This window comes from Citrus clementina, unplaced genomic scaffold (assembly GCF_000493195.1).
Source record: "Citrus clementina cultivar Clemenules unplaced genomic scaffold, Citrus_clementina_v1.0 scaffold_2, whole genome shotgun sequence".
NCBI classification, from domain to species: domain Eukaryota; kingdom Viridiplantae; phylum Streptophyta; class Magnoliopsida; order Sapindales; family Rutaceae; genus Citrus; species Citrus x clementina.
Genome location: NW_006262688.1, coordinates 4443680 through 4467725, shown reverse-complemented (window position 1 = coordinate 4467725; position 24046 = coordinate 4443680). Strand labels below are relative to the sequence as shown.

The window sequence follows — 24046 nt, the reverse complement described above, 5'->3', positions numbered from 1 at the left end:
GGAGAAGAAAGAAGAGATATCAATGAACTAGCTGATGCTTTCATAATGAACTTCCGTAATCAGCTGAAGATTCAACGGGATGAGTCCTTCAAACGATATCAGGAGATGCTTGCTCGCGGTGTTTGAGCTTTGAACCGTGTATACGTAGAGTGAAAAATCGCAGTGTTTTCATAATAAATGATTCTTGAATACAAATATCCATCCATTTATACTTATTGTTCTCTGTTGCTCATCTTTTGGACAGTAATAAAACCAAAAGCCTGAATTTTCGGTTCATCAACTGCTCTCTGCCTTTCTGGGTATTGAATGCTAACTTCTGGCAAAGTTTCATCGAAACAAAAATGGTTCGTTCTATCGGTTCTATCGACCAGTTTCAGATCATCAAATTATTGAAGGATCAAAGACTTTGTATACTATAATTGCATACCATTTGAAGGCTAGCGGTTAGTAAATGTGGCAAAAAGCAGAGGAATCGTTTGTTTCTCAAACAGGCCATGCGCTTTTAGATTACATGATATTTTTTGCCAAAATTATGAAATAATCTATCATCTAAGTTGTAGATTTTTCAGATAAAGTTCAATGACCTTTTCCAAATATTTCAACGTAACAGATATCTCAATTGAAACCTATCCATCTTATTTTAAATTTAATTGCCTCAAGGGAGAATTGTAGATACATGCATGGCTAAAGCGACAACAAGAAGATGTTGGGTCCATCTCACTTGGATGGCCAAAATCCAAAGCTTCCATTAGTTTGGATGTTTAAATAATTGAAGGAAACAAGTTGGGGCTAAAACAAAATTGCAATATGACATAAGTCAATAATCAGGTGGATATAAAAGCAAGAGGTAGCAGCTAATTTGGCAAGCAATTCAGCGTGCGAAAACGAGAGAGAAGAAGAAGATACTGCCGTGACCTTGCTTTGGGTGCTAGGGTTTTAATCTTTAAATGAATGATCGGAAGTGATTTTAACTCCGCTCTTTATCATACTTGGAGGGCAAGTTCCCAAGATACTAATCTACAGTCTCAATAGTGTCAATTTACGAAATAGTCTATCTTTAGTAGATACTTGTGATACCCATTTGCAAAATGATTTGGTTATATGTCGTTGTATTGAGCCTAGAATGATGTGGTTCTTGATGTAATGAGACTAGCATTATCTAGAGAAGTGTTGTGCTCAATCTCATTAATTATATAATGAAAGGTTATATCAGACTACAGTCATGTAGTTTTTATCTCCTGAGGTTGGTTTATTATCTTGAATTGTATTAATTGAATTTCTACTTATTTATTTATTTGTGATATGCATCTTGTTTTTTTGAAACTGATTAATCATCAGATTACTGCATTACACAGATATTTACAACAACTGCTTATTGTAGCAGAGGTATTACACTGATATTTACAATCAGATATACATGATTGGGACTTACATTATTACAATGAATTCTATGAAGTACATGCCCAATACAAATAACCCCTCACAGGAGAGGATGTTTATACTCCACTTGCATTTCGCAAGGGAGAAGGATATAAAGAACATTTAGCCCCCACAATGCTTTTGTGGGGGCTAGAACCGCTGCCCTCACAATACTTGTGAGAGCAGCAGCTCACCACTTCGGCCAAGGCCGAAGTGGCATATGCATCTTGTTTTAATTACACAAAAAGAGAAAAAGATAGTTTTTACTTGACTTGCAGTTGCTTATACGGGTTCTTTGACAATAAAAGGAACAAAACTTTGTTTGATAAATATTTATACCATCAGTCCATCTTGTTGTAAGAGCTCTTAATTTGAATCTCGAGTAATGAGTTGGCTAAACCTCATTAAAATATCATAACCAGCACTTCATAATTAAAAAAAAAAAAAGAGTTATTTTGTTAAATTTCTTTTAAGCTTCAATAAAAAAAAAGGTTTCTTTTTAGCCACAAATAAGTAAATCTTAGCACTTCAATAATTTTTTGAAATATTAGTTATGCAACCCAAGAGATGGTGAATTGAGTTTCTAAAACTTATGAAATAAGTAAAACAAAATCAATGTAAATATCCAATAAACTCAAATAAATAATAATCAAATTAATATCAACAATCAAAATATAAAGAGAGAAGGGAAAGAGAATCAAACATGGGAATTTTATATGATTCCACAAACTCCATCTATGTTCACGCCTCCAAGCTCACTGAGTTTGAAGATTTCACTATTCAAATCTTACACCTTTAAGGCTTTAAAATCTTTACAATTGACTTTCAAGATGTCAATCAACCTTTACAATATGGGGTTATCTCAAACCTCTTAATTTAAGTGTTTCACACACTTACAATCACTCAAAAATGAAGATTACAAAGAGTTTTCTTCACACAATGTGTATATTTTACAAATGAAAGCTCAAAGTGTGATTTAATGAAAGAATAAAAAGTTTTAAGCACAAGAGAGATTTAATACACAATGACAAGCTCAATGATAACCGCATAATCTTTTTCAGATTTTCGATAGATTTAGATGTTTAAAATAATTGTTTTCTTTTTTAATATAATAATTGTAAATTTTAGTTTAAGATTGAGAATAAGGATGGTGATTGAGAAAAGAATAATCATAGATAACTATGAATTGGGAACACTTCCAACTTAGGATTAATTGATTGAAAAAATAACTCGATGCGTATCTCTCTATAGCTACAACCTATTCAAGAGAAGCTCATTTAGATTAAAAAATGTTGTCAAACTAACCTACTCACACCTGCTATAATTAGTCATAATATTTTTCAATTGACCTATATATTTATGTGTAGGTACAAATCACAACATTCATATTCCTTAAATGTTACTAACTCGATGTTGGAAAAATTCATATTCGTTAAATGCCAAAGGCCGAGTGGCACCTATTTAGAGATTCAATTATTCATTTATTGTATTTATGAACAAAAAGTGTTTGTGTGTAAAGTTGTTTTTGGAATGTTCTAGCAACGCTGGCTGCAGTTGCACCCCAGTTAGTGACCAAATGCAAAGTTATTTTTTTCTCGTTTTTATTAATGCAAATTTCCTGGATTACAATCTCTTTATTTGCCCAAATCATCCAATCACGAGCATAATTAGTGATATGATTATTATTATAAAACATCGTCATCATAACGGTCGGAATCAAAATATTTTACTCGAAAATGTACAAAATTTCCGTGAAAATGATAGAAAAGGCCTTTGTTTAAGAAAGAAAATGATCCCAATCAACAAGTTATTGATAAATAAAAGCATTCACTAATGATTTCTTTAATGTTTCACCATCGAAAAGTTGTCTCTCACCGAGGATTAACAAGTGTTTTTTTAACTTCTTTGCTGCTTCCTTTGCTTTTAACCATGCCAAACACCTGCTTCTGAGCAGAAACTTGGAAACTTGAATCTTGAAGCACCTATAAATACAGGACTATAATGTTATGTGATCATCACAGAGACAGTTCTCTTTTTATCTCTTTCTCAAGAGAGCTGGAAACTTAACATCGAGAGTCCATCATCATAGCGGGAAACTTGACTGTTTGAGCTGCTTAAATGGAGCATAACAGAGAGTTTCTCACTCGCGAAAGACATGAGACAAAGGATAAGAGGACGACTAAGACAACAAGGCAGTTGATTGTGGAAGAAGAAAGAGGAGATATCAATGAATTAGCTGATGCTTTCGTTAAGAACACGCGGAACCAGCTGAAGATTCAACGGGATGAATCCTTCAAACACTATCAGGAGACGGTTGCTCGTGGTGTTTGAGCTTTGAATACAAATATCGATCCATTTTGTGTACTTACTGTTCTATGTTTCTCATTTTTTGGACAATAACAAAATTAAAAGCCTGAATTTGCGGTTCATCAACTGGTTTCTTGGTACTAACTGCTAACTTCACAACAAATATGATTCATTTTATCAATCAGAAATGAATAAACACCCAATGAAAAGATTGAATCGGTTCTATCAAAATAGCAATCTAGGAAACAAAGATTTTATGTGCTTTCTGTCATAACATTTGAGGGCTAACAGTTGGTAAATGTGCCAAAAAGCAAAGGATTCGTCTCTCAAACAACTATGAGATTTCAATTAAAAGATCCAAGTAAAGAAAGCCTTGAAAGTTAGGATTATGACTAAGAAGCCGAACTCAGGCCGAATGAGCTGCTGATACTGATAGTCAGGCATCACTGCTGGCCCAACTTGATTAAAACGAGAGGGAGATGTAAATGTAATAAATAAATAATTACAAAAGAAAAAAAATAAGTCAATAACATTTAGGAGCTACAAATGATTCATTCGCAGGATGCTCTTCTCTTTGGAAGATGATCCAATGTATAATGCCCAAGCCTGCCAGTACGATAAAGATTCAGCAACTTAGAAGCAACTTTACTGTCAGCATCCTCACCTGAATCCATGGGAATCTGAAAAGCTTCCCTCAGTGCCTTGAACTCTGCCTCAATAAGCTTTACTAAATCCTTTTCATGGTCCAAATTTCCGTTGAAACATGACATTATCTCATACAAGCTCTTCCGAACTTTCTGCACCATGAAATCCTGCCGAACAATTAAGGACTCGACATCAAAACAAATCGCTTGCTTAATTAGACAGTCATCTGCAAAATTTTAACCCAAAAAACAATTCCTTCACTCATGAGCACTGTTAACCGTTTCATTATTGTCAGCTACAAATTTGAGATAGATAAGTAATTTACAGCGATCATATTTCGTATATGGTTTGTGCAGTGCCCAGTTTATATTGAAATTTATACCTGTGTGTGATCTGTGGGATTTTGCCTTTTCCATATCATCCCTGACTCAGAACCACTTGATTGATCTGCTTTGTGGTGCAACGTTAATGGTTTGTTAATCTGATTAATGGAAAACTTTGCCCACTTCTTATATTCATCACTGAAATTGAGGATGCCAAGAAAATATTGAGCGAGTTCCTTTCCCCCAACGAAGCTGTCTCCGATTGCTCCTACATTTAAATTTAGAGAACAAAAACATTATTTGAGTGACTGCCGAGGCTTTTTGCAATTTGAATCATCATAGGTGTCCCTAATACGTTACAATAAGGACAAGTTGATCGTATGACTTGCCTGAGTAATGCTAATTAAACCAGTGAGCTAGGCACGCTATGGGATAAAATCTCATGAATAATTTTGATCAAAAGTTGGAGAAAAAATCCTTGGTTTGATCATCGCACCTGTTAAAGCTAGCTTGGAGCAAACCTCAACATCATGGATCTCGGGAGGCAAAATGCCTGGGGTGTCCAACACATAAATATTGGGATGGCTGGCAATCTAGAAAAAAGGAAATAATTTTGAGCAATGGCGGCACGGCAAAATGGAAAGTGAAAAGAGAAGTGTGCTAAAAAGGATGTCTAATCTTCAAATAATTGGATTTAGGAATACCATACAGAATTCTGGATTAAAAAGAACACCTCAAGGACAAGGCAAGAGAGGCAAATCACCTTCAAACTGTAGATATCTTTTGTCTCTCCAGGCTGTGGACTCACAGTTGCATGCCTTAGCTTTCCTTTCTCTTTTTCACAACCAAAAAGCCGCAGAGACAAAAATAAAAATAAAACTTCTTACCATTTTTGTACTAAAAAACAATTAGTAATGACAAGCTTACAAATTTTGGATACAATGTTTGTATCTCAAATGACGTGTGATCGTCTGACTATTTTCACCATCATTACTCAGATAATTTCAAAACAGCATCTCTTTTTTTTTTGGGGTGGGGGGTGGGGGGGGGGGTAAGCAAATCATTACACATCATAAACAAATAAATTAATACTATAAAAAGAAAACTTAAGAGAATACAGAAATACCTGCAGCAGTAATCCTGCCGATTTGATGCAAAGAGTTGGCAAGGGCTGACTTTCCAACATTAGGAATCCCAAGCAGCATTACCGTTACGGTATCACTTGAAGCATCATAATCACTTTTCCTTAAATTTCTGACATGAGCTTGTAAAAATTTAAGAAACTGAGAAAAGCAGCAAAGCAGAATGAATATTATTATCATTATACAGTCAAGAAAATAACTACGGAAAGCAGAACAAATACGTAAATAAATAAATAAAATAGATGATGAATTGATCATTAAGGAAGATAAAAAGGAAGAGTTAACCAAACCTCCTTGACATTGTCCTTGTTATGGGAATTGACGCCAAAAGAAGGGCAGTTTTGCTGGTCGAAAAAGGTGATCCACTCCTTGAACTGAGTTGGGCTCGCGAGGTCCATCTTGTTAAGAACCAGGATTCTCCTAGATGAAGAAAAAGGGTGGTGGTTCCTTAATTGATCAAACTCAGATGAAAATGGAATCTAAACCACCCCGGAGCATTGTTCAGTGAGACATTCAATCGAACAACAAACGGACATTCATGATGTATACATGCACGTACAAATATACCCACCCTAGCGTCTCTGACTTCGAGGATGATATCAACTAACGGCATCCGATCAGCGATGGCACGAGTGGCTGCGGCCATGTGAGGGCCGTACCAACCTCCTCCTTTCTTTTGACTCACCGCAGTTCCTATTTCCCTCGCTAATTTGAATAAACTAGACGACCACGTTGCCATGGATATCTCCGTAATTAAATAATGAATAAGAGGCGGGGGACCGGCAGGAGTGGTCAAACACTTCAAATGTAATATACACTACACTATGATGTACTTGTATTGAATCTGGATTTTTAAAAATATCAACAATTTTGTTTTTTTTTCTTTTTTAAAATAAAAATAATAATAAATAAATCAGATTATAATCAGCATATAAAGTAAAGACCCCTATCCTCATCACCTTTTCGCATATCATTTCAGTTCATATGATTACTTTATCGAGAATTTATAATCCTCATATGCTACGTATGAACTTTCGGCATAACAACAAATGATCAATTGCTTTAATGATTCCCGTTTGGAGAATAAGATAGTGATGGCATCCCAGTTTGGTGGCAAAAGTTTGTGTTCAAGAAAGAAAGCAAAGCGCCTTTTCAAAAAGTTGCCAACATTCAGGCATGTTTTGTTAAATATTTCTTTTAGGCCTCGCTGTCAAGGCAAACTTTTTAGCCATAAACAAGCAAATCGAAGCAATCCAATGGCTTTCGTGCTGGCCCCTTTGTTACTGCGCATGCAAAACAAAAGATGCAGAGCGAAGAGTCCTTGAATTGTTATCAAGAGATGTGAAACATGCATTTCTGGGTTCAGAAGAAGTTGCAATACAAAAAGGTATAGAAAATTATATGGATCAAATCTAGTATGACGCATATTACCTGTGATGGTAGTTTAGGGACAACACAATGAAGTAACATTTCATAGCCATAGAGATGTGATCTAAGTATATATTGACTCATCTTATGTAACCCATGTACATTCACAAAAGCATCTCAAAGACTACATTCTACATACAACTAAGATAAAAGACTCCAAAATACAAAGAAAGACTCCGCCCTAAAAACCAAATTGACTAAGATTTACATGTATCTGCTCTCTTCCTGAATGTAATCAAATGGCCCATAACTCTATTACCCAAATCAACGGTAACTCTGCCTTGCCTCCAAATAAGGGATTACCACCCGAAAAGTTTCACCATACCTCTCACATGAAATGTCAGGGATAATTTTGCCATCTCCATATTCACGGCACCTTATCGACAACAACCTGAAGAACATTTATCATTTTCACTTTCCCAAGCCTCAACATGAGCAAAACAATCTAACAAGAAAAAATCCAATAACTCCCCAGGCACATCATTGTCAATTCAATCTCTGCAAAATTGAAGATCAGAGCAGTAACAGAGAGTATATGAAGCTTTCTGGAACAAAAAATGCAGAATTCCCATATAGGTTAACTGCAAATATGAAAACCCATCACAGCCAAGTGAAGGAAATGCACAAATTGCTATGGTAAGCATGAGCAAAATCAATTATGGGCTTCACGCTTGAAGCACCTGACAGTGCACAATGTGACTTTTCAAGCCACTCCGGCCTGCTATGCTAGACAGTAAATTTGTGACAAGAGTCCTGAAATGACCTTTCCCGGCAATATTTTCCCATATGTGTGGATTACTCTCCACATGTTTGTCAGGACTAGAAACATCAACCATACTAATGCTCATGTTGTTACGAATGATACAAAGTTTCCCATTCAGGGGAACAATTGCTGCAGCCTCCAATGCGCGGGAGCTCCCTAGATGAAGCTTGCTATCCATAAATTTGTTCCATGAATCAGTGGCTTCATCATAAACCCTCAGCTTGCACCCATCCCGGCAATCCAAAGCATAAAGCCTACCATTTAAAGAGACACTAGGGTTACGCCAACCTGCAACCAGGCCATCACTAATTGGAGTCCAGCTATTAGTTTCAGGATCATAGGCTTCACTCATGACCTCACGGTGGGACCCTAGACCTTTTAGAAACCATTTTCCATCATAAATGACTCCTATGAAGGGCACCATTGCTGTGCTCATGTCTGCAATAAAGCTCCATCGGTTTTTGTTAGGGTCATAGATTTCAGCAGAGCGGAGAGTCCTTTGAATTCCTTCGCATTCCCCACCGGCCACATAGAGACAGTTATTTAGGACACAAGAACCAAAGAAATGACGTTTCCGAAGCATATCAGGCGCCCTATGCCATTTATTTGTTCGGGCACTGTAGAAAATGACCCGTCTCATGGACCCCCTAAGTGGATCCTTTCCTCCAAATAAGTATAGATGGCAGCCACTTAGAACAGCACAGCCGAAACCAAGGGCCTCAGAATATTCTTTGGGAACTGGTGGAAGTGGTTGCCAGAGCTGATAGACAGGGTCGAAAGCATTCCATGATATCTTTCCATCACGATCTCGCTTGAAGACATAAACCCACTCTTCAGCCATTCCTAGACTTTTTCTAAGAGAATAAAAGTAGTTTCCAGCGAGCAGGCGGTACCATCTCTTACAAACAAGACGAAGTTTTCGATGTTCAGCGCGAGGAACTCGAATCAAACATGCAATCGCCAGATCATCAGGAAGGCCAGGCAAGAGTGGTGGCTGGATTCTGCTCCTCTCCCTCCTTGAGTTTTTGCTTTTGTGTGCATTAGGATTGATATCAGGCTGGATACATAGTTTAGATCCTGGAACAAATTTCCTTGCTTCAGCAACGGTTTTTAGCCCAGCATCTACTTTGCAATAGCATGAAACAGAATCAACCTGCCAAATTATCCATGTTTGGCACGGGATAACAAGAGTTCAATGCCAAAGAGTTCAACAATCCATTAATTAGAACAAAAAAGTATGAATAACAAAAAGAAAATATAATAAGAACCAGAACTTCATCAAGCTCTAGACACCTAGAATGTTGGCGTATTTGATGTCACTTAGCAAGAAGCTGTATTTTCTGATTTATATTTACCAGTAACTTTTGGTAACAAAATTAACTAGGTGTGGATCATTCTAACTGTTTAGACAGACATCAGAATCTCAGAGATGAATCACAATTCACATAGAAAATCGAATTTGTGCAACCCCTTAGGCTTCATGACAAAAAGAGTTCAGAATATTTCCAGATAGGTGGAGGAGTCAGCAGATTCAACAAGAATCCACATACAAAAAATATCTTCTTTGGTGCTCCATCTTGACAACATTTTGGGATGCTTCATTCCAGACACCATAGACTTAGATGCCCTATTGCTGTCAATTTGCATCAATACTGTACCACTGCTCTATTCTGACACAGAATTCACATTTTGCCTGCTCTTCCATGCCCATTTTACATTTTAGACATAGGCCGTACTAGAAGAAACAGGTGGATTTTTACAGGCTATTTCATAATAGATTCAGAAGAAAAAAAGCATGATTTCGAGTGCTAAATCATTTTTTATTCAACAGCATATTCCTCAATGTTTGTGTTGTCTTCAAGACAATGCTGCTTTGATAGCACCAAGAGTGTTAAGCTCCACAAGTGTTAACTAATACTAGAAGATGAAGTCAGACCTACAATCTAGGAGGCAAAATGGCCAAGGATTCCAAGGAGCTCAAAGAAAACAGATCATCGGTGAGGAATCCTATATAAATTTTCTGCATTATTTCAGATAAGACAACCAACCACCATTCATCCAAAATGTACATACAATCGATGAGGAAAACCAGAAAATGAACACAGCTAGATTAAAGTTCCAATTTTCATTATGTTTGAATAGAAACTTGCATCAGTTATTTATGCAAAAACCCCAGCTTTAGAGACACAAAATAAAAATGCAGCATAAAAAATGCAGAAATAAGAACCGGTTGTCAAAAAATTGAGCACTTAACAAGCATACTTTAAGACATACATATGGGATCCTAAACAAAGTTCCAAATTCTCCCGAACAGGTGATTCATTTGACCAGAATTTTGGCATCCATAGGAACTCACGAGACTATAAACCCCACCAAAAAAAATATAGTGAAAAATAAAAACCAAGCAAACTCCGATCCTAATAGTCTCATCTTGGCTACGATTTATCATCCCAATTGCACAGTTGACAAGCATTTCCTGTCTGGGTATCTACAAAAACTCACAAAACCAATAGCCTAAGAACCGAAAAATGCAAGAATTCTTCAGTTACTTAACCACCAAAGCATATCCAAATACCCTCAAAGAATTCACATTTAACGGTAAATTAAGCAACTTGATACCTCTTAAATCTCCTAAAAATTCACAAAATTAACAAAAGAAAGGCTAAAACGCACCAATAGACCAAGTAAAGCTTACCAATGGAGCTTGAACTCGAAACCCTCTTAAAGCATTTGAAGACTGTTGTTGTTCCATCTTCACAAGCAAAAATTCATAGACACCCAGAACCCAAAACAAGCTCAAATAGCTCCAATCTTCAAATTTAGATCAAGAAAAAGAGACTTGATCCAAAGAGGCCTTGCTTTACTGTCTGTAATTGTTAAAAATGTTGCCTTTTTTTGCCTCTGCAAATGCAAACAAAGAGTTGACAAAAACAAAACTTAACTGAAGAGCCTTTTTCTCTCTCTCTCTTAAAACTCAAAGCTTGAGTCTTTTGTCTTGTTGAAAATTGAAAGCGTGCACCAGCTGGACATTTTTATGCAATGGGTTTCACCAACTTCTTTAAATTGTCTTGGTTTTGCATTAAATTAATTAATTTGATTTAAAATTTTGTATTTTTATTATTTGTATTATTTTACTATTATATTTTTGTTTTGTTTTTCAACTCTCATGACAAAGAAGATTTAATTAAAAAGTCTTATGACATTTATTCATTTGTTTACCATTTTTGGGTCAAACCCCACTTTGAATGAAGAGAGAGGTGAGGAAAGAAGGTTTATTGCACTGGATTTTAGTGGATCTATCATGTGGTTGAATTAAACATCATTTTCAGATTTTTATTTATTTATTTATTTTTCATTTTAGATGTACGAATCCAACCTCGAAATGACCAAATTTTCAACAAAATAAGAAGTTTTAACCAATACTCAAGTGTGTGCTAAAGTGATTTCATTTGATTTCTCGAAAAATCAAATTAAGATCCGTTCACACAATCAACTAAACAATTTATTTTTATTTTTATTTTTTTGGCAAAATCAAATGAGAATTAATTGGTAAAAAGTTTTAATCCAATACTAAAGTAATCTATTCTAAATTTTGCCCCCCAATAGTCAATATGATGAGAAGGAGAGATGTGACTTAACACTAGAGGGTACTTAAGTCATTTTGATAGGGTTAATGACCTATCGGATGTCAATAGACAAACTATACTTTATATGTAATAACGCAAAAATCAGGGATCATTTGTTGTTATGGCATAAGTATTAAGAACAAAATATCCATATACTTGCAATAGGAGAAGGGTATGTTCGAAAGTATTTTATGAAAACTACTTTTGGAAGTGATACATGTAATATGTTGTCTTTCCAATATTTTTAGGGGGCATTTTTATTGAACATAAAATAGTATTTTGAATGACATATATGCATTTATTTGGGAACTTAGTTTTTTTTTTTTTTTTTTTTGGGCCACTTTAGTTATTTTTGCAAAATAATACGAAGATATTTTTTTAGTTTATTTTAAAATATTTCTAGGTTGATTGTTTGGATCTAATGAAATTTGACCCTGTTCAACCTATGAGGTTTAAAACTATATTAAAATAGAAAATTAAACTTATTCTTCTTTTTGAAAAATATTGGGATTGAAAGAGATGTTAATGTGTTATCATTAAAAAGTTATTTTTGATACTAAATATTTTTTCACCTTTTTAATTGTTTCTTATTTGTGATAAATGGGAAAATCATGAATAAATAAGAAATTTTGGTATTATAAATTGCACGTGACATTTAAGAATATTTAAAACAATAAGAATTTATTTGACAAACAAATATAGATAAAATTTAAAAATTATATTAAAATTACCTCAGTCTCACTTTCTACACGAGTGCTTGTAGTCTAGATATTATGAAAACTATAAGTGTTAGTTAATACAAAAATTAACTTTTTTATGGTCTCATAAGAAAAAGAGAGGGATATACAAAAATGTAACAAATGCAATTGAAAATATATAAAAAAAAATTTGGTATAAAAAGAGAGCTCACCTAAAATGATTGATAAAAAGACAGCCTCTTGAAAGGAAATTAAACTCTTCTCAGACAACAGCTTGAAAATATTCCAAACCAACTTATAACACTAAAAGAAAGATTATGAAGGAAGTCGAAGCTAACATATTTTCCATTGGGATCTCTACATTATACTTTCTCAGCACTAGAATTGTCATATTTATACTAGTCTTAAACCATGGTTTATTTACTCTGGTTAAAGAATCAACGGCTTAGACGAGTAACGCCCGTTGTTTTAAATGACTCAAGAAGAATCAATGGCTAGAGTCACAAAATCTAAAGATATCATAATTGAGATATTATGACTTGCTAAATATGTAAAATTGTCAATAAATTTATAACCAAATCATTAAAGGTGAGTTATCTGTTCTGAACTGGCTTTGTCAGATATACAGTATATATTTGATTGAATATTTGTTTTATTTATTTTTTATTTTTTACATATATTAATGTGCATAATTTCTAAACTATTTGGGCGGAGTTGGTACACGTGCTGCATTGTATGCACTACATGAAATTGAATGGACTATAATGTATTGTATTAAGGTGTTAGAAAACTGAAAAAAAAAGGTGTTTAACTAAATTACCAGAAATTGATCTCCCTTCATATAAATTTTATTTTTACCCCTAGATTTATTAAAATTTTTATTATGACTCCCCAATGTTGTAATATTTACATTATAGTCCCCCAAAATGCAAATTCTTAGTTCGGTAGCTTCAGCCATCTCACAATGCTGAGAAGATATTTTTCCAACTTAAATACTCAATTTATTATGTTCGTACATTTGAGCAATTAATCATTTTTTATAGGCTGTTCTAACGTACTCATTGGACTTTCATAAAAATCTTATTCTCACTAATTTCTTAGGCTTTTGATGACTTGGTCTTCTTTGCATTCCATTAATGCCTACATCATTGGCTGAAATTCTCTCCTCTACTTTCATTTAAATAATTAACTTAATTATGGTCATACATACCACAAATATATAAGCAATATTATAACCAAAGTTGGTTGGTGTGAGTGATTCGACACTCTCACTTCTTAAGAGAGGTCAGGGGTTCAAGCCCCGCTCTCGTATGAAGTCACTACTTTGGCCAGCACTTTACCTCTTACGGGCTGACCCGGTGCGAGCGGGGATTAATCTGAGTTGTGGTATGGGCTTAAAAATATTTCCCACAGTTGGGGCTCACTCAAGACCATCTCGCGTTTCAGACAAAAAAAAAAAAAGCAATAATTGACTTCAGAATATAGCTAAAATTCATCTAAGACCGTGTATGGACTTGCGCATCCCCCTCAATTAACAAATTAAAGACTTCTAATTCTTGTAATCTTAAAAGGTTCATTTGCATATATGCACAAGCCATAAATGTACTTGCCCTTTTGGCTCATATGCACACACATGATAAGAAATCTGCAAATGTCAATACCCAGAAGTGCTTCATTTTCTTAAGTAACCAGTAACCAACCATTTTGTTCAAGCACGTACTCTAATTGCTTTGTACAGTTGTATTTGACTTGAAGCAAACAAGTCCTCTTTTGGACCATTGTGCACGTGGGAAGTATTTTATTATTATTTTTATTTTCTGTTGTTGATTTTTCTCAGTTCATGTGTTTGGTAACTTTGGCTCGCAAGTTTTGTCTTATTTGGAAAAATTCTTTGTGTTTTCACTTACGAGTGAAGTTGACCAAAAAGCATTTTTTCTAGATTCCCAAATTTTGCTCTCTTTTTTTTTTCCTTATTGTTTCTTAAATTTTTAATATGAAGGGTTTGCTGGAGAGATCATTTCGATCCGTGTTTGTAAAGTGCTTCTCTATTCTCTAAAGTAAGTTTCTCGTAGACAACTAACAACAACATAAAAAAGCACTTATGAAAAGCACTTTTATCTACTTCAACCAAATCCATAAACAGTCGTCTTTCAAAATAAATCAAATAAATTTAGAGACACACGCATATGTGAACAATCTGGTTACCTTTACAACATGCTACGTAATATTATCAAATTAAATGAGAGATCACAATCATACAAGGTTTGGTTTCAGGCACCTTTCAGTTCATTTTTAAATCTCAAACTTGATAACTTATCAACTAAGCAAGATTATGATACATGTACCGTTGATGCACGAACGGGTTGATTTTCAATATTTAATCTAGCTAGCTAGCTAATGCATGGCAACATATATATATATATATATATAGGCATCCATATGCAACGTAAAGTGACAGTATACTCATCCATGAACTGTAAATAACATTAAAGGAAAAACACCTTTAAAATAGGAATAGCAGATGAAGTCTTGTTGGGTCCAAGTCCGGATGTTTCGGGCTGGACCAGGCTTTATCCAAAAATCCTGACTCCGATCTAAAAGTCTGATTAATGCCTCCATGTATATATATATCTATATATATATATACATTAATATTTATTTGATCCATTCGTAACGTATTTGAAGTTTTAGAATTTTTCTTAGTCCAACTTTTGAAGTCTAATTTAATAAAAATAAAATTTTATATATCGTAAATTTGTAAAATATAATTAACAAAATATCTAAAAATATAGCACATAAATTTTGGACTTTTAGGTTGGGCATAAAAAAATCTGACCCACCCCGACAAAAGACATGCTCTAATTGTGTTTTAGGCATGGCCAAGTCCAAAACTCGAAATTTTGCCAATCCTATTGAGAGAAAGAACCCATGCACCAAAAATTTGTTTTATTTAGCATGATATATAATATTGGAACGAATAACGATATTTGGACCAAAGTGTGACATAAATGAAGCATCATTAGCAAGCTGCTGAATAAATAAAAAAAAAAAAATTCAAGATTTTCAATCTCTATATCCAAGAACTAATAAGAAGCAAAGTGACTAAGGAAAAGTATATTCTGAGACTTCTGAACTACTCAAATATCATACACCATTTCAAAGCCTTAGCTATGCATATATAAATTCTCGCCTATGAGATACCTCAACGTAATTGTGATATATAATTAAGATTTTTGAGGTCATTGATAAGAAAGATTTAAAACATTTTTTTTTTTGGGTTTGTGTTTTCTTTTTTCCCACTCAATGGGGTTAAGAGTTATTTTGTTGATTGCAACAAATTTGAAAACCATCGTCGCATTAATTATCTTTTAAAATCATCATTACATAATTATTGGCTTTGGTCTTTTCGATTTTGCCTCAATTTCACTTGACTAATGCAAGATTTGTGAAGATGAAGTAGGTAACTTACTTAAGGTATACTGTAGTGTTAAAAATTTGTTGTTTTTTAATCGTATAATGTGTTAATAACCTTTTTTTTAATATTATTATACAGGATTGTAAGTACTACAATTAATATTTACAAACAGATTCTACAATTGAGACCTTTTTCGTGGCATGTACTCTTCTGAAGCGCTGTCCAAATTCTTCAAACCCTCTCAAATATTCGAGGACTGTCCAATTCACTCACATTTCGTGAGGGATAGACTGACTCCACTCAATTATTTGATAATTGAGAGAGGATTGTAAATAAGCTTCATAAATACTTTTATAGAGGCTCGAACCCTTGTACTCAATATTGTAAGTGCAAGGGTTCTCCCATTAGACCTAATGCCCATTGATTAATGTGTTAATAACCTACTTGTATAAAGGGTTTCTCAAATTTTATTTGTTTGTTGTAAAAAGTAGTTTGGAAAATCTACGTCAAATCAAGGCTTTCTTTTTACAAGCATATCCCACTTATTAATTACCTACTTTAGCAAAGTAGATTTTTTTTTTTTTACATGAAACTATAATTGATATTTAAAAATCAAATTATTATTGGGATCAATTTATATAAATACTTATAAAGTTCTGTTAAATTTTAACCCTCACTGATATTTGAGAGATGCATACTCTACTCACATTTAGTTAAAAGAAAATACTACTTTCACTCAATTATATAATATAATTAAGAAATAAAATACCTCCACATTTCGCTTGTGGGGGTTCCTTCCAAGTTGGAGGACAACAGCCCTAACCATATGACCAAAGGGCGAGTGGTTAAAAAAAAAAAGAACATTCTAAACATAAAATACCCTTGAGTAATTTATTGTATAAGGATCGCGCAAATATTATTTTACAAAGAGTGATAATATTTGAATGTCATGAGACATTAGAGCCACAAAATAATATTTTACTACACGATAATACTTAGTATACCATAGCATCATATTATTTATAGATAATATCATCGTTTCTATCACTCTACTGGGATCTTAATGTGAGTTAAATAAGAAAAAAAAAAGGGGGTCAAATTAGACAATGCCTTCTCGTCATTAATTGACAATTTAATTTCTCGTTAGAATTATTTACTTTGATTTCCATTAAAATAATTTACTTTAAAAAAAAATTAAACTCAACGATATTTTTCAATGAAGCATCTAGTTACCAGAACATCACTAAAAATCTCACGTCTCTGGTTTCTCTAAACAGTCGAAAGATCTTTCCCTCTTTAAAATGGGCCACTCATATCCACAATTTCATACCCCTCAATTCCCCACGCGCGTCTTCCCGTCTGACGCACCACTACCCAGTCCTCAATGGGCGGTGGCATCACGCTCCCTGTCCGCATGTCGCTCGTTAGGGACCCAAATGCAAAAAAGAAGTTTAAACAAAAAAGCGAAAATTAAAATAATAAAATAAAAGAGAGTAATTATCATTACTATTATTGGTTTCCTCGCCACCGTTCGCCTTTTGTTAAAACTTTCTTTCAAAATGTTTGTTATTTTAGCCCATTTCTCTCTCTCTCTCTAATCACTGAAGCCTTCTCTCTTTTTTTTTTAAAATTTTTTTTGTTGAGATACAAAATTGAATTTTGATTATAGGGTTTCGAAAAAATTAGGGTTTGTTTGTTGAAATTTAGGGTTAGGGTTAGATTAAAAAGAGGAAAGTGAAGGGATCTGAGTCTGCAAATTAAGAAGAAGAAGGACAAGAAAATGAGCTTGGATTCGGTCCCTTCAAATTCACATGGAAATCTCGACGAGCAGATTGCTCAGCTTATGCAGTGCAAGCCCTTATCGGAACAAGAGGTACTGTAATGTGAAAATTAAAAAAATATGATTTTTTTGTTATTGTGAAAATTTGTTTTTTTTTTTTTGGATTTTCGCTTATTTGTAGTGGTTGTGTTAATTTATGAGTAGTGGTACGGATCGGGGTTGTTTGGTTTGTTGTGTAGGACTTGTGAGGGATCGATGAATTTGATGTTTTTGGCGGGAGATCTGTCAATTTTGTTAATCTTAGGGATATATTGGATCGATCTGGAAATGGATTTGTGGGTTATCCTAGGGATTGAATAAGATCTGTTAAATGAGATGATTTTAAATTGCATTTTCGGTTTCTTAAGCTGGGAACTTTTTATTTTTCTGGTTTATTGAATTGTAATAGATGCAGAGATATAGAAATTTTAATCTTTTCTTCTTGCATTTAATTTTTGGGATGCCCTAAGATTTGGTCTTGCTCTGAGTGCTGCTGATACTTTCACGGATTATATTGTCGGTTGTCCGCGCAGTCCTGGTAGATGTTAATGTGAGAGCTGCAGATCTTGGCATTTGTGACTGCGAATTTTCAATTTCTGTTTTCTTTTTGTTTGGGATATGGGGAGTAGAAGCCTTAGTTAGATTCATTTGATGGAAGATGCTTTTGCTGTGTCTTTCCTTTTTCTTGATCAGGCTTGTTGAAGCTGATGTCCATTTACATTGTATGTGGAATAGCATGTGAGGGGTGGGGAAGGATTTCAAAGTGCTTAGTCCGCAGAGGTTTTTTATATTTCTGAATGGGACTCTTGGAAAAAAAGAAATGGGTTGTGGAGGGAATCAGCGTATTAGCATGCAAGAGGGCAGTTTGTACATACTTGTATTTTGATGCTTCTTTCTTTATTCTCAGCACTTTAATTATGTTAATCAAGATTTCTTATTCTCAATGCTTCTTGGTTGAGAACTGAACTTCATGTGGAGTTGGTGTAAATATGTGAGGGACCTAAGACGTGGAATGTTGTAAATTTTTTCCCCCTTCGTTTTGGTTCTACCTAGTACTTTCCTGCGATGTGTTTGGGAAAAGTCAATGAATGAGCCTATGGTTTTCTACATGAGAATGTTAATAGGCAACTGCATGCCATGAAAATTTCTGAGCCTTTTTTGGAAATATTTTTAGGATTTAGGCATATCACGAAGTTACTTCAGAAAATTGGCAAATACCATGCTCATGAAGAATCGGAAAATACCATGCTCATCTGCTTCCATCTTTCAATCCATTTGATAAAAAAAGGTGTATCAATGTTCCTATAGTGAGTTTTGTTTCAAGCTTGTTGATTTAAGGAGAAAAATTGTTATGGTGATGGCATAAACGAAAGCCAACGATTTTTGAACTGTTGACAAAATATGTTTTGCCACAGTTTCCTGGAACTCTGTCAATGTTTTCACTTCATGTGCTTTTTTAGCATATTTACTTAAGTGGCAGTTTTTCCTTGCGATGTTTGTATTTTAACTGCACATAGGTCCATTGTCTGTGGCACATGTCCTTTTTTTTATTTTTACTATTTTCCTTGTCTTAGGTTATGTTGCTTGTATCTATAGGAGTAGAAATACAATTTGTATCAGTGTTTTTACTGTTTTCCTTGGCTCAAGTTATTTTATTTGTATCTATTAGAGTAGGAAAACAATTTGCATCAACACTACTAGAGGTGTCTTTTATTTTATTTTATTTCTTTTTCCTGACATTTCTTTTTTATTTTTCAGGTTAGAGTGTTATGCGAAAAGGCCAAGGAGATATTGATGGATGAAAGTAATGTCCAGGTGTGCTTATTCTGCCATTGTATATGATTGCCTTTTTTTAAAAAAAAAAATCTGACAATTGTTTCTGTAGATACTATCAATTATTATTCTTTATGTGCTTGAATCCTGTTTTGTTTACATTTTGTTTTTCTTTGTCATTATCATACTTTTCAATCTCAAGTTTCAATTTAGTAGATTTTAGGATGGCCATTTGGGTTGTGTTAGAGACAATGATCATGACCAACCTTAGTTTACCGCATGTTAGTACTGTTAGTGCTTACTAAGCCTAAGTGATATGTAGGATCATTTGCTGTACTGTGTTTAAGGTTCTCAATCTCTTTTTCTTGGTTAGCTGGTCTATGCTTCATTTTTATATTTGGTAGTGCTTTTCTTGTATCAAATTCGCTAGTACTTACCAGGAGTTTAAGGTGTTGTGAATTTTAGTTAATCTTGTTTGTTTGCTTGCATTGCAGCCTGTAAAAAGTCCTGTTACAATTTGTGGTGATATTCATGGACAATTTCATGATCTTGCAGAGCTTTTCCGCATTGGAGGAAAGGTACTTCTTCTTAAGGGGTTATTATTGTCTCTGCTGAAGAAATGTTCATTAGTTATGCTGGATATTTAAGATATTCTAATTGGAGATTTATATTAGCCTCTTTTAAATATGGGGTTGAAGTCCTCTGCATATCTCAAGTAGAGGAGCTTTTGCGTTCTAGCAGCTTAGGTGATGTCATGTGTGATGCATCCTGGCAATAGTGGTAATAACTGTCTGAAGCTGGGATCCTATGCCCATTGTCACCTTATACCTACTTTTGTCAGTGCTGGGATGGTTCATAATTTAGCCAAAGTCATTTTCAACTGGATATGTTATCTTAAGTTTGGTGTTTTTGGATTGATAACTTTTGTGTTTGATTGTTTTGTCTGCTTGACTTGTTGTCTCACTGTATGTATTCATTTTCATTTCTTATTTGGATATATTCACCATATTGGAGTTCGCAGTTAAATGTGTATTTTCGATTCCATGGTTTCTTTCAGTGTCCAGATACAAACTACTTGTTCATGGGAGATTATGTTGACCGTGGTTACTATTCAGTAGAAACTGTTACGGTATGTATAAGTTGGTATCTTTTGTTTTTAGTTTAAATGTTTAATTTCAGTTCAAAGAGTTATCTATAGGTAAGAGTGAGGATGCACTCTTTGTAGTTTCTTTTCAATCTGAAGCTTCTCATTTTCCGAATTATCAATCACTTTGGATTTAGTTTAGGTTTTGTGGTTTATGGCTGGGGCAGTATATTATGTTTCTGAATGTTTTTTTTGCCTCCCTTTTTCTCCAGCTATTGGTATCTCTGAAAGTGCGTTATCCTCAAAGGATTACTATTCTAAGGGGGAATCATGAAAGTCGTCAGGTATCCTTCATATTTTATTTTAGATATGCTTTCTGGAAGTGCTTGTCAAAGTTGATATAATTGTCCTCCTCATATTTCAGATTTCTTAAAATAATAGGTAGTAATCAAAGAACTATAGTTAGTTATTCTGTTTAAGTGGTGCCTTCTCTGTACGCCCTTATACAGGTTTTGAAATGTTTGCTTGCAGTTGAAACTTGTGATTCTCAGTCTTTTATCTCTAAAACTTTATCAGCATTAGCTGATTATGGCATTGTGTTTCCTTCTGCAGATTACTCAGGTCTATGGATTCTATGATGAGTGCCTTAGGAAGTGAGTTTCCGGGAATCCTTGGTTTCTAAGGTTCATCTTTTGATTGGAACAAAGAATTTTTGTAGCTTGGGACCTTGATTGGAAATTTTATCCTCACAATTGTAATATTGACTGTGTCAGACAACATGCTTTTCTTCTATTCAAGGTCTTGGTGCAATTATCTCTAGGCTTTCATCTGCTCTCAGATAGATCTAATGTATTGATGGAACAGTTGTAGCTAGTCAGTCAATGTGGTTTTATTTTAAATTATTCAATTTCTGATTCATGAACACGGGCATCGATACCAATAACTGGTGCTGGCAGTCATTTCAAATAGATGCTGAAGAAAAAAAGTAAACATATTAAGGATTGGCTGTAGTGATTGGTTCAAATTTCCCCATAACATGCGATTGAAAGGTCTATTGTTTCTATAAAGGGACACAAGGGTCATGCTTCAACATTTATAAAGGTTGTCAGTCATCTGTCAAATATTCTATACACTCAGAGCATATCTATTCATGTGTATACATGGATTTGCAATGAACATATAAAAGTGATTATATGCCACGTTTATTCTGAAAAATGTGGCGAAATAACTACGAAGACAAAATTCGGTTTATAGCAGTGAAGACATATTTTGTAACATTGGATTGGGAAACAGTCTGCGGACCGTAGTTGGGTTGATGCACATGAAGAATAAGAATATAGTTTACCCTTAAGAAATGACTACTGTATTTTATGTAATTCTTCTCAATATTCTTTCACGTCTGAAGTGTAAATCTTTTTTTCTTGGTTCAGTAAAGTTTCTTCTATATTTATCCTTGCTTGCTGTTTGTTTAGATATTCATCTCTTGCTTTTATTTGCAGGTACGGCAATGCAAATGTTTGGAAGATATTCACAGATTTATTTGACTATTTTCCACTGACAGCATTGGTTAGTATGACTTTATTTGTTTCTTTTGTTTTATGTCAAATGAAAAAAAGAAAAAAAAGGGAATTCTTGGGTGCATAGAAAAGGGGCGTTGGGAGGTGGGGGATATTAGAGGATGGTCATTTGAATATTCATATCCATTTTAGATGAGAGTCCTAGTTTGGAAACCCCTAAAGATGTGATAATTCATTGTTGATCTGAGATAGTATTTTTTTTTTTTTTTTCAGTCATGAAGGACTGTCTTATTTTATCAGTTTTTGAGCTCGTGCCAGGCAAGCATGAGTTACCTGAGTGTCAATTGTCACCGTGGTTGCACTATTGTACTCACGACAGACCAGTACTGCTGCTACACAACCCCATTTATCATCATTGCCATCATGGTCAATGATTTAGAACCTGTAAAGCGCTCCACTCTGTCCTCTCTGCTAGAACACCCTCTACAACCAGCTTAAACCCAATCTGTTTATTTTCCAATATCCTCCATTTCATTTTCATGTTGAGTGTTGAGAATGCTGATTTATATTTTTTTATTTCCCCAACTACTACCTTAGCTGATCCTCAAGCTTGATAAGTGAAAATTAAATATTTTAATTGCTCTGCCATTGTTTTAGTTGATATTTGTAGTTTTCCATTATTATATGTAGTTTTTTCTGTTTTGAAGGTTGAATCAGAAATATTTTGTCTCCATGGTGGATTGTCTCCGTCCATTGAGACTCTCGATAACATTCGTAATTTTGACCGTGTTCAAGAAGTTCCCCATGAGGGTCCCATGTGTGATCTTTTATGGTCTGATCCAGATGATCGTTGTGGTTGGGGTATATCACCAAGGGGTGCTGGATATACCTTTGGCCAAGTAAATACAATTGCTCTTTCCTTTCGTCATTGTATGTCACCCATTCAGAAAACTGTTTTTATTGCTTATTTTCTTGTTGTTGCAGGACATATCAGAGCAATTTAATCATACAAATAACTTAAAGCTGATTGCTAGGGCTCACCAGCTGGTTATGGAAGGATACAACTGGGGTCATGTAAATACCTCCTATTTTAAAGCTGATGTGGCATTCTCTCTTTTTGGATTGGTGGTTTTCTTTTTTTCTTTTTTAAACTACGTTCTGCATATCTTTGACAGGAACAAAAGGTGGTTACCATATTTAGTGCACCCAATTACTGTTATCGCTGTGGGAACATGGCGTCCATCTTGGAAGTTGACGACTGCAAGGGCCACACATTCATTCAGGTTGATATCTCTCTCTTTGTTTTCCCGACACATGGTTCAAAATCCTAGAAGGCATGCGGATTGTTGCACTTGCTAAATCTTATGAAATTTCTATATTTGCAGTTTGAGCCTGCCCCAAGAAGAGGAGAGCCAGATGTTACCCGGAGAACACCTGATTACTTTCTATAATGCAAGCCGTCACAAACTTGGTATGTTACCAGCAGCCACTGCCTATCAGCTGGTGTATGTGTTCAGGGCGTTTCTCAAATTTAAGATTTATGCTTATGATTATGGTGGTGGACGGAAGGCAAAATCATGTAAAATGGACGGGTGAGGCTTCCTTGAATTGATTGTTTACTTGGATTATGATTGAGTTTCAAGAGGAAGCAGTGGAGCCGGCATTGCTCTAATCGACGTATGTACCATTTCCTGCAAACAAACAATATGGCCTTTTTTTTTTCCTTCTCTTGCTTTCAATTTTTTTGTTTCTTTTTGGTTCTTTCTTCTGTAGAAGGATGATGCTGGGAGTTGGGGATCTGTAGAGGGACGATGAGTTAAAAACATTTTTCTTATAATGGGTGTTTCTATAATTTTTTTCAATCATTATCTGTTGTGCTTTCAAATATTGCAAGCCTTATATTGTTCAAATTATTTTTTGTCTTTCAAACGTAAAAAAGCTTAGATTCCTTTGGTAAATTAACCCCTAATTCTATTATCTGATCCGTTCATAATTTTGAGGGTGGTAATTCTAATGGATATCGATTACAAATCTCATAGAATTATTCATTTATTTGAGGATGGGGATGTTGAATCTGTGGGAACAAA

General features: G+C 34.5%; 3 protein-coding genes across 6 annotated transcripts; 1 reads left to right on the top strand and 2 right to left on the bottom strand.

Annotated features, from left to right (window-relative positions):
• Window positions 1-3970: 3970 nt before the first annotated feature.
• LOC18052444 (DAR GTPase 2, mitochondrial) lies at window positions 3971-6713 on the bottom strand. 2 transcript variants are annotated; one of them, XM_006445761.2, is made up of 7 exons: window positions 6408-6713; window positions 6127-6315; window positions 5821-5977; window positions 5458-5528; window positions 5191-5287; window positions 4754-4962; window positions 3971-4538 (listed from the first exon to the last, which is right to left on the bottom strand). In XM_006445761.2, exons 1-7 carry the CDS (start codon window positions 6573-6575, stop codon window positions 4278-4280), a joined length of 1152 nt encoding a protein of 383 aa, XP_006445824.1. In that variant the 5' UTR covers window positions 6576-6713; the 3' UTR covers window positions 3971-4277. The 2 variants fall into 2 exon arrangements, with proteins under 2 accessions (XP_006445824.1, XP_024046908.1); XM_024191140.1 differs by having other exon boundaries at window positions 3971-4523; window positions 6408-6700.
• A 485-nt stretch (window positions 6714-7198) lies between these two features.
• Window positions 7199-11031, bottom strand: LOC18051924 (F-box/kelch-repeat protein At1g55270). Its single transcript, XM_006445760.2, has 2 exons — window positions 10723-11031; window positions 7199-9180 (listed from the first exon to the last, which is right to left on the bottom strand). The coding sequence occupies exons 1-2, from the start codon at window positions 10777-10779 to the stop codon at window positions 7930-7932; spliced, it is 1308 nt and encodes a 435-aa protein (XP_006445823.1). The 5' UTR covers window positions 10780-11031; the 3' UTR covers window positions 7199-7929.
• A 6243-nt stretch (window positions 11032-17274) lies between these two features.
• On the top strand, window positions 17275-23824 carry LOC18051923 (serine/threonine-protein phosphatase PP2A-4 catalytic subunit). 3 transcript variants are annotated; one of them, XM_006445757.2, is made up of 11 exons: window positions 17288-17639; window positions 19344-19400; window positions 19853-19936; window positions 20416-20487; window positions 20715-20786; window positions 21055-21095; window positions 21942-22008; window positions 22667-22858; window positions 22944-23033; window positions 23135-23242; window positions 23345-23507. In XM_006445757.2, exons 1-11 carry the CDS (start codon window positions 17547-17549, stop codon window positions 23408-23410), a joined length of 942 nt encoding a protein of 313 aa, XP_006445820.1. In that variant the 5' UTR covers window positions 17288-17546; the 3' UTR covers window positions 23411-23507. The 3 variants fall into 3 exon arrangements, 2 of the variants coding, with proteins under 2 accessions (XP_006445821.1, XP_006445820.1); XM_006445758.2 differs by having other exon boundaries at window positions 17283-17639; window positions 22944-23242; window positions 23345-23824; XR_002907126.1 differs by lacking the exons at window positions 22944-23033; window positions 23135-23242; window positions 23345-23507 and adding an exon at window positions 22233-22403 and having other exon boundaries at window positions 17275-17639; window positions 22667-22759.
• Window positions 23825-24046: the final 222 nt, after the last annotated feature.